This window comes from Coregonus clupeaformis, unplaced genomic scaffold, assembly GCF_020615455.1.
Source record: "Coregonus clupeaformis isolate EN_2021a unplaced genomic scaffold, ASM2061545v1 scaf0221, whole genome shotgun sequence".
Classification (NCBI taxonomy): Eukaryota; Metazoa; Chordata; class Actinopteri; order Salmoniformes; family Salmonidae; genus Coregonus; species Coregonus clupeaformis.
In genome coordinates, this window is record NW_025533676.1 from 141746 (window position 1) to 157307 (window position 15562).

The following is a 15562-nucleotide window of genomic DNA, read 5'->3' on the forward strand; positions in this document are numbered from 1 at the left end:
AGAGCGACTTACAGTTAGTGAGTGCATACATTTTCCATACTGGCCAAACAGTTACATTATTTTTTCATCAGAACAGAGGACATTTCTCCAAAAAGTATGAACTTTGTCCCCATGTGCAGTTGCATACCGTAGTCTGGCTTTTTTATGGCGGTTTTGGAGCAGTGGCTTCTTCCTTGCTGAGTGGCCTTTCAGGTTATGTCGATATAGGACTCATTTTACTGTGGATATAGATACTTTTGTACCTGTTTCCTCCAGTATCTTCACAAGGTCCTTTGCTGTTGTTCTGGGATTGATTTGCACTTTTCGCACCAAAGTACATTCATCTCTAGGAGACAGAACACGCGCTCCTTCCTGAGTGGTATGATGGCTGCGTGGTCCCATGGTGTTTATACTTGCGTACTATTGTTTGTACAGATGAATGTGGTACCTTCAGGCATTTGGAAATTACTCCCAAGGATGAACCAGACTTGTGGAGGTCTACAATTTTTTTCTGAGGTCTTGGCTGATTTCTTTTGATTTTCCCATGATGTCAAGCAAGAGGCACTGAGTTTGAAGGTAGGCCTTGAAATACATCCACAGGTACACCTCCAATTCACTCACATGGTGTCAATTAGCCTATCAGAAGCTTCTAAAGTCATGACATCATTTTCTGGAATATTTCCAAGCTGTTTAAAGGCACAGTCAACTTAGTGTATGTACATTTCTGAACCACTGGAATTGTGATACAGTGAATTATAAGTGAAATAATCTGTCTGTAAACAATTGTTGGAAAAATTACTTGTGTCATGCACAAAGTAGATGTCCTAACCGACTTGCCAAGACTATAGTTTGTTAAAAATAAATTTGTGGAGTTGAAAAACTCCAACCTAAATGTTTGTAAACTTCTGACTTATGTGCCCAATAGAAGTTAATGGTAAATGTTATTTTATTGTAAATAAGAATAGAATGTTTCTAAACACTTCTAAATTAATGAGGATGCTACCATGATTACAGATAATCCTGAGTGAATCGTGAATAATAATGAGTGAGTGTGTGGATGTGTGTGGGGGGTTGTGTGTGTGTGCATGCATGCATGTGTATGTGTCTGTTTAGGCAGGCCTGTATGTTCACATGTGCAACTGCATCCTCGACTGAGAGTGGAAGAGAGAGCGAGAGACATACAGAGAGTGATTGAGAGTAGACGGAGGGGACAGAAAAAAGGACTGTGCAGTCAGAGAGTGAGAACGGATAAACACAGTTGTAATATAGAGCTGTCACCGGCCTGTCAGTAGGCTGACTATCAGCCAGCAGTCTGGGATAGCTCTCCTTTCACTGCTACGAGATGACAGCTCATGTTGATTGCATGGCAGTATGGCAGTGACACATTTCATTGGCTATGTACAGGACAGTAACACCTCAAAATCCATCTGTATATGTGTGTGGAAGACAACTTCTCGACGAGATGTTTTGCTCTGTTCTTTTCTTATCGTTCCTTGGGTAATTGTCCCCCATGATGGATCTGTCTGGACGTTCTGGCTACACACAGTGTCCTGGTTGAATAGGGAAGAATACAGCTACTGCTTTCATACAGGCTAACCAGCTAGGTCTAGGATGACAGGCTAAATGCTAGCTACTGCTGTCAGCCAGGCTAACCAGCTATGTCTAGGACGACAGGCTAAATGCTAGCTACTGCTGTTAGCCTGGTTAACCAGTTAGGATCACAGGCTAAATGCTACCTACCATTCTTAGCCTGGATAAACAGCTAGGCTTGGTTGACTTGCTACATGCTAGCTACCACTATTAGCCTGGTTAACCAGCTAGGCTAGGATGACAGGCTAAATGCTAGCTCAACGTTAGCCTGGTTAACTAGCTAGGATGACAGGCTAAATGCTAGCCACCATTGCTAGCCTGGTTACCTGTCTACCTGTCCCTTGGAAGAATGCACAGTGACATTACAGTGTCCCTATTTCCCCTATTTTAAGGACAAGACAGTCCAACACGAACATTGGCCGTGCACAGTAAATCACTTGGTGTTGATGAACGGTGGCGATTCAACATGTAGAATCGTTTGGAAATTGGAAAAAAATGACATCTGATATTCTATGGTCAGAAGCAATAGGACAACCACTCTCTGCACAACCACTGTGCACGGCTGAAATTCGTGTTGATCTGCCTTGTTCTTAAGTCACAACAATCTTCATTTGAAGAGGGGGTGGGAAGATGACAATGCTAGTTGTCTGTGTGCATATTGTTTCACTGGCACTGTTTTGCTCTCCTATGTGTAATTTGATTAAGTTCTCCTCACCACTAACTGTAATCCTTGTCTTGTTTCTCTAGTTCCTCCTGTGCTGTCGGTACTACAGCAGTCATTCAATGCCACAGCAGACTACCAGGAGTCAGTGACTTTCACCTGCGTCACATCGGGATCCCCCGACCCCGAGGTCACCTGGCACAGGTACAGTTAGCCCCCCTACATACTAAGTCATGGTTGTGTTCATTAAGCACAAAACTGAAGAATACAGGGGAGGCACTACCTGAACTTCAAAAAGAAACGCTCGTTTTCGTTTTCCATTGCAAAATGTTTTGCTACCTTGTGACCTAATAAACATGATTAATGTGTCCTATTCATACATCGAAACTTCTATACGCTTGTGGCTTGGTAAACCAAATGTAATCCACCCATTCTTTGACAAAACTATTAGCCAATCAGACCACTAGCTCAACCACATTTGGGGTAGGTTTTGATTTATATTATGGCGATGTCACCAACTGTAGTCTGGTTTATCTATCATTGTTACAGACTAGTGCCTCCTTCAATGTCCCAATGTTCTAAATGACACACACACACACACACACACACACTCTTTCTTCACAAGCCAGTGCTGTCGACAGACACTGTAAATGATGACATTGCGTTGACACTGTGACATGTCCTTCAAGAGTGTGCCGCCACCTGTACCGTGTGTCACATTAGTCACACCTGCATCAGTAACATATGTTACATGTAACACACTCATTCATTCATACAACATCTGTTGCATATATCCTTAACCTGAGTGACACACTCATTAGCATGCTCTTAGAAGCTATAATAACAGGGTTGTGTTCATTAGGCACCAAACAGAAGAAAACAGTCTGAAACATGGATGAACAACTTGCGCTTGTCCAATGAGATATGCAGATTTCTTCTCCATTGCAAAATGCTTTAAAACACTTTTCAATGTATGCCCTAATGAACACAACCTCTCTTTTGTGAAACCCCCCAGCCTTTCACGTTCTTTTGTATATTCCAGTGCTAGCACACCGGATTCTTCTGGTCAACTAATCATCAAGCCTTTGATTAGTTCATGTGAGCTAGTACTGTAATAGATGTAAAAAGTGGAGGGGCTAGAGATACTTGAGGAGAGATTTGGGAAACTCAAGGAGGTGTCCCAAATGTACTTTCATATATATATGCTGCTCTATCAAACGCTAATACAGTTGTGTGGGAGGAATTCATAAATGTTGTGTACATGTCAAAGTTCATATTCAACTTTCAGAAGAAAAGTCTAAACTGTGTCATGCATATAACCTTTGGAGTGGTTCCAAATAGAACAGTTTTTGTATTGGCTGTGGGAAGGATTTTGACTGACAATGTTTTTGTTCCCCCGCCTCAAATTCACTTTTGTAATAGCTTTTCTATCAATGGGAGAGATGGAGTTATAATTGGCCGTATAATTACAGAAAGCAATTGAAATGTTAAATCTATGTTTATCCTGTGAAAATTATATCTTGATGTGCCTCGCCTTGCACCACTGGCTTGCATAATTGCTCCATGTAGACTTTCAAATAAATGGTTTAGAAAGCTCTGGTTGTTAACCATCCTGACTGCCAAGCTTGACTCTGTACTGTGACCGCATGTGACCACATCACCATACACTTAGAAATAAAGGTGCTATCTAGAACATTAAAGGGTTCTTCGGCTGTCCCCCCTTTGAAGGACCCTTTTGGTTCCAGGTTGAACCCTTTTGGGCTCCATGTAGAACCCTGGAACCAAAACCATGGAACCAAAATGGGTTCTACCTGGAACCAAAAGGTTTCTAACTGGAACCAAAATGGTTCTCCTATGGGGACAGCCGAAGAACCCTTTTGGAACCTTTTTGTCTAAGAGTGTACTGCCCTCTCTGTTTCACCTTGCGCACTGACCACAACTCTACCCTGACCATATCTCCACCCTGACTGCAGCTTCACCCTTTTACCATCAATCCACACACTGACCACATGTCATCACTGACCACAACTACAACAACTTGTGACCTCTTCATCATGATCAACTGCAATCTGACCACTGGGCCACCATAACCATACCCCCCACCATTCTGGTATTAAAGAGCTAGAGCACACCTCTTTCTTTCTCATCTTCTCTTGCTCACACACCCTCCTTCCCCTTCCTCCCACAGTTATATTTCCTGTTGTGTTGTGTTTCCACCTGGCTGGCTGGCTGTGCCTTTCAGTCAGTCATAGACTCCGATAAAGTCAGAGTAATTTCCTGTGCCTAGTGCGCTGCCCGCTCCACAGACCAGCTTGGACGTACACGCACGCACACACACACACACACACACACACACACACACACACACACACACACACACACACACACACACACACACACACACACACACACACACACACACTGTTCTTCATTTCCTCCCTGACTCCTTCCAGCCTTATTACTCTGCCTCAGTGTTTCTCCCAGTCCCCTTTCAATTATCCTCCTTCTCTCTCACTTTCTCTTTCCTTTAGAGACAGAGTTTTAACACCATTGTAATGTGTGTGGGGGTGGGGGATGTATATGTGTGATAAACCATTTATTTCTAAATGCAGTAGAGCTATTGTATGTTTATCGTATCAGGGTGAAGGTGGTTGAGGTGGTGGAAGGGGGATGTGTGTGTGTCTTGTCTGTGTGCGTGTGTGTGTGTATGAGTGTGTGTGTGCATACGTGTGTGTTTTGTGTCTGTGTGCATGCATAGAGATATACAGTAGGGAAAAAAGTATTTAGTCAGCCACCAATTGTGCAAGTTCTCCCACTTAAAAAGATGAGAGAGGCCTGTAATTTTCATCATAGGTACACGTCAACTATGACAGACAAATTCAGATTTTTTTTCTCCAGAAAATCACATTGTAGGATTTTTAATTAATTAATTTGCAAATTATGGTGGAAAATAAGTATTTGGTCACCTACAAACAAGCAAGATTTCTGGCTCTCACAGACCTGTAACTTCTTCTTTAAGAGGCCCCTCTGTCCTCCACTCGTTACCTGTATGAATGGCACCTGTTTGAACTTGTTATCAGTATAAAAGACACCTGTCCACAACCTCAAACAGTCACACTCCAAACTCCACTATGGCCAAGACCAAAGAGCTGTCAAAGGACACCAGAAACAAAATTGTAGACCTGCACCAGGCTGGGAAGACTGAATCTGCAATAGGTAAGCAGCTTGGTTTGAAGAAATCAACTGTGGGAGCAATTATTAGGAAATGGAAGACATACAAGACCACTGATAATCTCCCTCGATCTGGGGCTCCACGCAAGATCTCACCCCGTGGGGTCAAAATGATCACAAGAACGGTGAGCAAAAATCCCAGAACCACACGGGGGGACCTAGTGAATGACCTGCAGAGAGCTGGGACCAAAGTAACAAAGCCTACCATCAGTAACACACTACGCCGCCAGGGACTCAAATCCTGCAGTGCCAGACGTGTCCCCCCTGCTTAAGCCAGTACATGTCCAGGCCCGTCTGAAGTTTGCTAGAGTGCATTTGGATGATCCAGAAGAGGATTGGGAGAATGTCATATGGTCAGATGAAACCAAAATAGAACTTTTTGATAAAAACTCAACTCGTCGTGTTTGGAGGACAAAGAATGCTGAGTTGCATCCAAAGAACACCATACCTACTGTGAAGCATGGGGGTGGAAACATCATGCTTTGGGGCTGTTTTTCTGCAAAGGGACCAGGACGACTGATCCGTGTAAAGGAAAGAATGAATGGGGCCATGTATCGTGAGATTTTTAGTGAAAACCTCCTTCCATCAGCAAGGGCATTGAAGATGAAACGTGGCTGGGTCTTTCAGCATGACAATGATCCCAAACACACCGCTCGGGCATCGAAGGAGTGGCTTCGTAAGAATCATTTCAAGGTCCTGGAGTGGCCTAGCCAGTCTCCAGATCTCAACCCCATAGAAAATCTTTGGAGGGAGTTGAAAGTCCGTGTTGCCCAGCGACAGCCCCAAAACATCACTGCTCTAGAGGAGATCTGCATGGAGGATTGGGCCAAAAAACCAGCAACAGTGTGTGAAAACCTTGTGAAGACTTACAGAAAACGTTTGACCTGTGTCATTGCCAACAAAGGGTATATAACAAAGTATTGAGAAACTTTTGTTATTGACCAAATACTTATTTCCCACCATAATTTGCAAATAAATTCTTAAAAAATCCTACAATGTGATTTTCTGGAGAAAAAAATTCTCATTTTGTCTGTCATAGTTGACGTGTACCTATGTTGAAATTTAAAGACCTCTCTCATCTTTTTAAGTGGGAGAACTTGCACAATTGGTGGCTGACTAAATACTTTTTTTCCCCACTGTACATGTTTTATCTCTGTTTGCATGTGTGTGTAATTGAATTGGTTGTGCACCTCTAGCCTATATGTTTTTATGTGTATTGTACGAATTCATCATCTCTACCTGTACTATCTCTCTGTACACAGGAAGGGCCAGCAGTTGGAGAGGTCGGATCAGTATGTCCTCAACACCCTGGAGGGAGGCAGGAGTACCCTGACCATCCGTAACATCATCCAGGGGGACGGGGGCGACTATACCTGCCGAGCCACCAACAAGGCCGGGGCGGAGGAGAGGGAGCTCTTCCTCAAAGTATTCGGTGAGTGTAGCAGCATGTCCCTCGTGGGCATCCATACTTATGTTATGACATTCTCAAATTTAAGTAAACATGTAAAATGGTCTCAAGTCGCATTTAATAATTACAACCAAAATATAATGTCCTTCGCAGCCGTCTTGATGTCATCATGAAAAACACATTGATACCTGGATTTTATCTGGCTATTTGATGTTGCTTCGACCAGAAAACCAGAATTGGACCAAGAATTGATGTCATTATAGCATACCCATTTACTTTTCAATAAATTTTTCTTTAGATGTCTATAAACAGTAGGCACTATAGAAAGTTTTTAACATGTTTACTGTGTATCCCTGTATGTTCCTAGAGAGTCTATAGTCTTTGACCTTATGTGTGTCTCTCTATAAATAGAAATCCATATGGATTGGAATGAAAGACACTGGGTCTTGAGAGCCACAAACTGCAAATTCCGCCATAGGCAGCAGGCACTATAGGAATCTACATGTTTCCTGTGCATTATAAGGAACATATTCCAACATAAGCTACATATTCCTGAGTATTATAACTAGCCCAAGATAGACCACAGCCTGTCGTTTCCAATAGGAACAAATGAGTCATAGTGGGCAGAGCCAAGCATGAGCAAGTGAGATCCTATTGGCGCGTTCTACAATGTATTTTCATATTTCCATTGAAATATCTACAAAACGTAGTCCACTCTGTTCGTAACAGATTTTAGTTTTGGGAACAGAAAACTGTGTTGAGATCAAATGTTTTATTGATGAGAACATTTGAATAATGTCGACCAAAATCCATCTCGCTCCATCTTCTCCCAATGCCGGCCACTGGGCTTCCTCTCAGCACCGTATTTGGTAGTGAGTGGAAACGCCAACCAGATGCTTCACACTTATACATCCAGTGAAATATCTGGCTCAATATCTGTGGTATTACTGGATGTTTCTAGAGAGTGTACAGTCCTTGACCTTATGCGACCTCATCTGTGTCTATGAATATTAATATGGATTTGAATATAAGGTGTTTCGTCTTGAGCGTTACAAACAGCCAATTCCTATTCACCAAGGGAAAATATTATTTCAGTGGAAAACGTTCGCTATACAGTCGCCACTACCTCAACCAATCATCCAACAACTTGAATCTAATACAATTCCGGAGGGAAAAAATATATCTAATTTATTTTACAATCGGTGACACCCTGTTCATAAAAGTTTCAATGTATATTTTAATAAAGCTGCCAGCATATTTCCTCCCTGATTATTCTGATGGAGCTCTTTCCTCTTTATGAAAATGTATGGAGATTTATGCTCTAGTCATCAAGATCCTTTCAAGGCCCAGGCTCCGGTTGTTCTTCAAAATGCACATTTAAATGAAGAAGTTAGTGGAGGGCTTGAGTTTTGTTTTGCAAAGTGCGGCGGGGAAACACAGTTGTAAGATAGTTTTATTACCCCTGACAGTTGAAAGAGCAGGGGATAAAGAGAAGAGAGGGATTTGTCATTAAGAGTTTATGCCACATTTCTTGGTGTTTCACAGGGTTGAATATGTGGCCTCTTGCGGTTGGTGTCCTCCGCAGCGAGCTGCGCTGGCCAACATAGGGTCTACCATGAAATATCAATATACATAGGCTATATTGAAATGGGAATCTAATCTACATGTTAAAAAACTTGAAGCAAAAGCTTATTTTACATAATAATGTGTATAAGAGAAGACCTTGATGAAGGTATTGGCTAAACGCGTAGATTTTAACAATAAAACAAACTTCCATTGTGCTACCAAGAGTCGCTTAATATCTTTTAATCTTCAGCTTGCTCCACTGATCATTTATTCATCTATAAAGGAGAAGACACACTTCAACCGAATTGACCATTTCTTGTACCTGTTGTTCAGAAGCTTAAGCGGGTTAAGGAGTTATTGTATGAATCATAGGCCTCATCTGTGTATCGCTGCTTGGTTCCCACTAGGGCCTCTGGGTGTAAATAGAGAAGCGGTGTAGTACTTGAGGCCGGTCTCAAGGCCATGTTTGAAAGTATTTAGCTTACCTTAAAAAATTATCTCCACCAAAATATTAGTGCCTCGTTATTTCTGTCGAAAGATAATTGTTTATGTTTACATTTTTGGCTTCAAGGACAAAGCAAATTTAACTATGTAGGCCGAAGGCCTAAAGAAAGTCATTGATTTTGTGTTTGTGTGTGTGTGTGTGTGTGTGTGTGTGTGTTGGTGCATTTAGGCATATGTGTGTGTATGACCCCGTTATGTGAAAAGCTCCAAATCCCCTCAGATGGCTCATCCACCCTAAGGTTCACTCTGTGTGAAATTACAAATGACTTCTTGATCTCGCCAAGAAAGCCTTAAAATCCAGACACACTTTAGGCCTATTTCTCCATTCACTTCCATTTCTTCACAGCTTTACAGCCGTCTCTACTTTACTTTTACAGGGTGTCATTTAAAAAAAAATACATGATTTATAGTGCACACTATTTGCCCATGACACGTGTGGCGTTCAGGCTCTAGCTTAGACAGCCGTGTCTGAGAGTGGCTTATTCGCCAGAGACAAATGGTGAGCGGGCCTCGACGTCACAGCCGCGGTGCCCCGCTCCTTAATGTTTTTTTATCAGAGGCGCTCAGCATCAAAAAAGGGTTTGTCTGTACACCGCGTGTCTCGTCGCTAAACACCCCCACCGGCAGCCAGCCAGCATAATGCTGTGTCTGTTAAGAAGCCAGAGGATCCACAGAAAGAAGGAATAAAATAGACAGTATATTAAAGAATATATGAAAGAGGAAGAAACTTCTGTTGAAGAGAAAGAGGAGGAGTAAAGGTATCGTGAGAAAGAGGTTTTGAGGGAGTAGGGAGACTTAAAGTCCTGGTTGTCTGTCTGGGCACGGTGTGGACAGTGGACTCAAATGTACCAAGGACTGCACAGTTTATAGCCTAGAGAAGTATGAACAGTAGATTTAGATCTTATGGCTGGCATTAATAATCAAGCCCAATGTCGTCCATCCCCCAATACATGGTGTTAGCCTTAGGCGTGTCCTGTCTTAAATTATTGTCTTTCTCTTCCTCCCTATCGCTCTCTCTTTATCTCTTTCATCCCTTCCTCCATCTCTCTCTCTCTCTCTCTCTCTCTCCTTTATCTATCTTGGACTCTCTCCCCCCTTCTCCCTCCCTCCCTCTCTTTCAATCTCTTTCTCTCTCTGTCCCTCCAGTCCAGCCACACATTACCCAGCTGCGTAACGTGACGGCGGTAGAGGGCAGCGCCGCCATGATCTCCTGCGTGGCCGAGGGGGAGCCGCTGCCTGAGATCTCCTGGAGGAGAGCCAGCGACGGTCGGAGCTTCGCCGACAGAGACAAGGTAACGCTGGGCTGTCCCCTGCTCTTACTGTCAGCCCCCCTGTTCACTATATGCTGCCTACTGTTGCACTCTACTGGTACCCGTTTCCCCCTCTCTAGACACACACAGTCACATGCAAGCAAGCACACACACGCTCGCACACACGCAGGCACGCTTGAGTGCACACACACACACACACACACACACACACACACACACACACACACAAGGTAACCCCGTTGTCCCTGCTTTTACTGTCCGCCCTCCGCTCACTGCATACTGCCTACAGTCACACAAAGTACCGTCCTCAACCCTCTCTCACCACTTATTTCTTGCGCAGACACACATGCGCAAACCAGATGGCTGGTATTAACAAAGAACATGTCTGAGGAGAATGCTCACCTTTGAGGATGGCTGTGACTGCATCATAGAGTAATTCTCAGCACTGAGAAAAAATATTGTATAAACGTTTTGTGGGCCTAGTAATTCCAACATCTCCTTCCTAAGGTATATGTGAAGTAAAATATTATTAATTGTGTTACTAAACAAAGAGATACATTTAAGCCATAGGGTAAGCTAAGTTATACTCAGTGTATCAAGGTTGGATGCCATTGATGACTCAATCGAAATAAAACCATGTTGTATACGACTAGGATGTTTTCAATAAAGACCATTAATCTGAGATTCTCTGAGCATACATTGTGAGTCATAGTGCCTCAACGGACAAAGGTTAAAGAAATGCTCTCAACATGGCTAAGAGGAAACAGACAGCTACCGTGTGTTTGTCTGTCATTGTCTCAGTAGCCGCCGAGCACTAATGCTTTTCAAGAGACGCTGCATTAGCAAAGATGGCTGCCGCTTTCTATGGAAAAAAGGTCAATGGCTGAGATAAATGAATGTGTGCGTTGGCTCAAACCGCTCGGCTTGATAAATCACGGTGCCGAAAGAGAGTAAATGCGTCTTTGCGCACCGAGGCAAATGCAATTATGTGAGCGCTGAGCAACACACCTAAATGTATGGGAAAGAACAAACAGGGCTTTGTGTATACTGCTGCCTTGATGGATGGCCATGGTCATTTAGGTGTAAAGCTAGTTGCTTCTTCTCTCAATTTACATCTGCATATCCAGACACAGCCAGCACGCTAGTCTCTATTCTCTTATTCTCTTATCCAGTACCATAAAGCGTAACGCAACTACTTTTACGTCGGGGTAATGTAGCAAGAGCATTGTTTTGTTTTGTTTTGTTTCCTTTTCGCCTTCGCCAGCCAGCTAGCGTATTTGTTTCTCATTGAAGCACATACAAACCCAGCAAACCTGCTGAGAAACATTGTACCCTGGCTGAAAGTCAATGATACATAGTAACAGAGCATTGTGGGTTTCTGTTCACCTGTTTTCTCTTCTCAATGCCAATGGCGAGGTTATGCTAGACGCAGCAGCGAGCTACAGCAGCTCCCCATTCACGGCAGCTTAATAAGGTCTTACAGTGAGCCGACACTCCCAAGGGCAACAGCAACAGCCACTATATCTTTACTGAAGAAAGAGGATAAGGAAAGATGGGGCATCTTGTTTTAACTGATCCAGAGCCAGTACTAATACCATCTGAGAAGTTCGTATGGAGTTCAGCTTTGGAGATATCTTATTTAAAATCATGTGTGATCATTGCAGGGTTTGGGAGGGCATATCCAGTTTCATCACATCAGATAGGAGAGGGCTTCCACTGATCTGCTCTCCATCTCTCATCTTCCACCTACCTTTACCTCTCTCTCTTTTTCTCCATCTCTCTCTCTCTCTCTCTCTCTCTCTCTCTCTCTCTCTCTCTCTCTCTCTCTCTCTCTCTCTCTCTCTCTCTCTCTCTCTCTCTCTCTCTCTCTCTCTCTCTCTCTCTCTCTCTCTCTTTCTCTCTCTCTCTACCTATCTCTCTGTTTTCATCTCTGTCTCTTTCTTGCTATGTGGGCTTGCTGTCTCATACTCTCTCTCTCTCTCTGTCTGTCTGTGTCTGTCTGTGTCTGAGTGTGTGCTCCTGCAGTGCCTCCTGTCCATGTCAGCTCCTCTGCACTGCATATCAAACAGGCTAGTGTCTCACTCCCTCCTGCCCTCTCTCTCGCCCTCCTCCCTTTCCTCCCCCAATCGCCTCCCTCCTTCTCCCTAGAGAGAGCATCCCTTCCTATGCCAGGGGAACCTGGGAATAAATAACCCAATTCTAGGAGAGAGAGCAAGAGGGAGAGCGAGAGAGAGAATGCACAAAGCCCAGAGTCAGCATTCTCTTCCTCTGGCAGATTTGCTTTGCTTTCTGCCCCCCTGTTTATTTGACAGCATTTCTATTCACTCCAAATTCAATGTCCAGTTGCACTCCTGAATTGTTCAAATGGAATGTGGAGGGAACCTGCTGTATAGGTGAGGGAGCACACTGTGACCATGCTACTGAAAGCACCACTTTCATAGCCAACCACAATTTTATTTTAAAAAATCATGTTCAAGGTAAAACCAGGATCAAACCAACTTTAATCTACACAAGTGACGATTCACCCGAAATCAAACCAACTTTATTATACCCTTTATCACTCCTAAAAAGGGAGGCCTCTTTAACCTGGCAGTAGCGAGAGACTGTGTGAGCTGAAATAACTGCAAGAGAATGTGTCAGTCTGAAAGAGTGTCAAGACTAAAGGAGAAGGGAGGAAAATGACACAGAGACGGGTCCCAGAGGGGGGAGAGATGTCTATAGGCCAAATTAGACCTGGCATGGGAACTCTGTGGGTTACGACTGCAGTCTTCTGAGTGCTGGTTTCTAACCCTAGCACTTGATTAATCAATGGCAGTCACTATCTGTTTAGGGAGTCCGCCCAGCTAGCAGACGTGTTCAAATAATATTTGTTTTCTTTCAAATATTAAAATAACCATTGGAGTAGTCTCAAAAGTGCAAATCCCGCCCATCTGGCACTCCAGACAGGCTTGATCAAACTCTCAAAGTATTTGAAGAACCCAAAAGATCTCCTTTCTAAGTGATGATCACCCTGAGATAGTTTGTCTTTGTTAAGCATCATTGATGATTATAAGGAATGATTGCTGCTGCCAATCTAATTGACCCTTGGCTTCAAATTGAGACCATCTGTCTTCACAGTTCTCTATCTAATTATTGCAAATCAATTGATAGTCAATCACATTAATCCTAGCCAGAGGCGTAAAACGGATTTTACATCAGATACTTGGTTTGACTGAGTGTCAGAGGGGGTTTAACAGTTTTGAAGGTGTGTGAGGTTGTTATGGAGTAAAAGGTCAACAGAAAAAAAAGTGTATGTGTGTGTGTGGATGGATGGAGTGGATAAAGCAAATTCTTCACGAGATGTACTGTATGAAATACATTCACGATCCATTCATGTGTGTGTGGTGTGTGCGTGTGTGTGCGCGCGCGTGTCTGTGTGTGTGCATGCGTGTGCTCATGCATGTTTGTGTGCACAGAGCCAGGATGGGCGTGTGGACGTGCGGGGCCGCCATGGCAAGTCCATGTTGACCATCAGTGGGGTGAAGCTAACTGATTTGGGCCGTTTTGACTGTGAGGCCCTCAGCAGGATCGGGGGCCACCAAAAGAGCATGTTCCTCGATATAGAGTGTAAGTACAGTCTGAGAACAAAAACACACATGCCTGCACAGATACAGTATACACACACACACACAAGTTTGCACATCTGAACAGTATACACACAAAGAGAATGGAGCACAGCCGCTACCTCACTCTTTAACCAAGGTGCATGAATTGAGGACAATGGAAGTTAATAAAAAAACTTATTTTTATTATTATTTCTAAAACCAATACAACTCATTTGCACATGCAAAGCATCACAACCACACACACAAAGCTGCTGACTTGTAATATTCCATTGTTGAACACTGTTTCTGTTTTCCCTTTTTAACAAATGCTAGATTAATCACAACAGAGTTGCCTGCCCCCCAGAAAGGCTAATTAGTACGAGGATATCCTGCTGCATTATTTATCCACACACACACACACACACACACACACACACACACACACACACACACACACATAATTCCTGGTGAAAAAACTGCTTCCTCAAGTACTCTTTAATAATAAGATTAAAGCTAAAGATCTCACCATCTCATTTCAGAACACAGTTCAATTCAATCCAATGGTTCTTTAAGCAGCTAAATTCTTTTTGTTTATGTTTGACAAGCGAAAACTCCATAATCCCAGAATACCATTCACTATAAGATGCAAATAAACGAAGTCAAAGATGGCTGCGCCCATTGCCTGAAACATATGAACTTAGTTTGGCCACTTTTCAGCATTTTACAAATCTTCGATATACTTGTTACAGTGTATACAAGAACCGGAGCACATGACTTGACAAGTCGTTTACCGTTTTTCACAAATCAAATGTTATCACCTCACAGATCATCACCCCAAATATAAGCCTACTGCCTAGCCTAACCGTAGTGCGAAAGCTAGACAGGGATGAAACCATTTTAGGGGGGTTTGTGGGGGGGTTCATTTCATTTGTGGGGGGGTTTTGAAGTCCATGGGAGGTAGAAATGGGGGAAGGTATTGTGCGGAGATATGATGCAGGAAATATTACTATGATGGGGGATTTATCAATAAATGGGGTGCAAACACAGGATAAATCAAATAAAACCCCTGGAAAGGGGGGGTCTGAGCTGGCAACCCTGAGGTACCATAGTTACAATCTGATGCCGCGTTCAAAAGAACTGGGAACTGGGAACTCGGAAATCTCCAACTTCCGACTTCAGTGCGTTCAAGACAACTGGGAACTCTGAAAACAACGAGCTCCGACTAGGAATTCCAACTAGGAATTCCAACTCGGGAACTCAGGCCTCTTTCTAGAGCTCCGACTTTCCGACCTGAAGATCACTGACGTCATGATTTGACCTCGTATTTTTCCCAGTTCCCAGTTGTCTTGAAAGCACCATAAGTCAGTCGCGTGAACTATGCCTTCACCTGGTTTTTTTATAACATCTTTGGTCTGACAGACGCTTACGTGACAAACAGAATGCATTGTATGATGTCAACAAACATGGTGCCACACATAGCTGGCAAATAGCTTAGCATTAGCTCATCATAATCAGTACAACCATCAAAAAGTATTTTACACACATCATATGTGTCCATTACAATCTTGCAAGAATCGGAATGCATGATTTGTCACCAGTACTTGAAAACGTGAATAAAACAGTAAATACATTATGATCCATACATACAGTATGCTGCAGTAGGAACGACAACACGATATACAGAAAATAAGGCACTTACTTTGATAGGAACGCACACATGTCCAAAGTTATTATTTGTGAGGAAACAACAATGAAGGCAATGCGGGCG

General features: G+C 43.1%; 1 protein-coding gene across 1 annotated transcript in view; it reads left to right on the top strand.

Moving 5' to 3' along the window:
* The window catches only part of zgc:152904 (uncharacterized protein LOC767777 homolog), a 99812-nt gene that overhangs the window by 19602 nt on the left and 64648 nt on the right, over positions 1 to 15562 (top strand). The window contains exons 4-7 of the mRNA XM_045214239.1: positions 2317 to 2434; positions 6724 to 6893; positions 10086 to 10231; positions 13666 to 13816. Coding sequence (XP_045070174.1) covers positions 2317 to 2434; positions 6724 to 6893; positions 10086 to 10231; positions 13666 to 13816 — 585 coding nt within the window. The remainder of the gene's footprint in view (positions 1 to 2316; positions 2435 to 6723; positions 6894 to 10085; positions 10232 to 13665; positions 13817 to 15562) is intronic.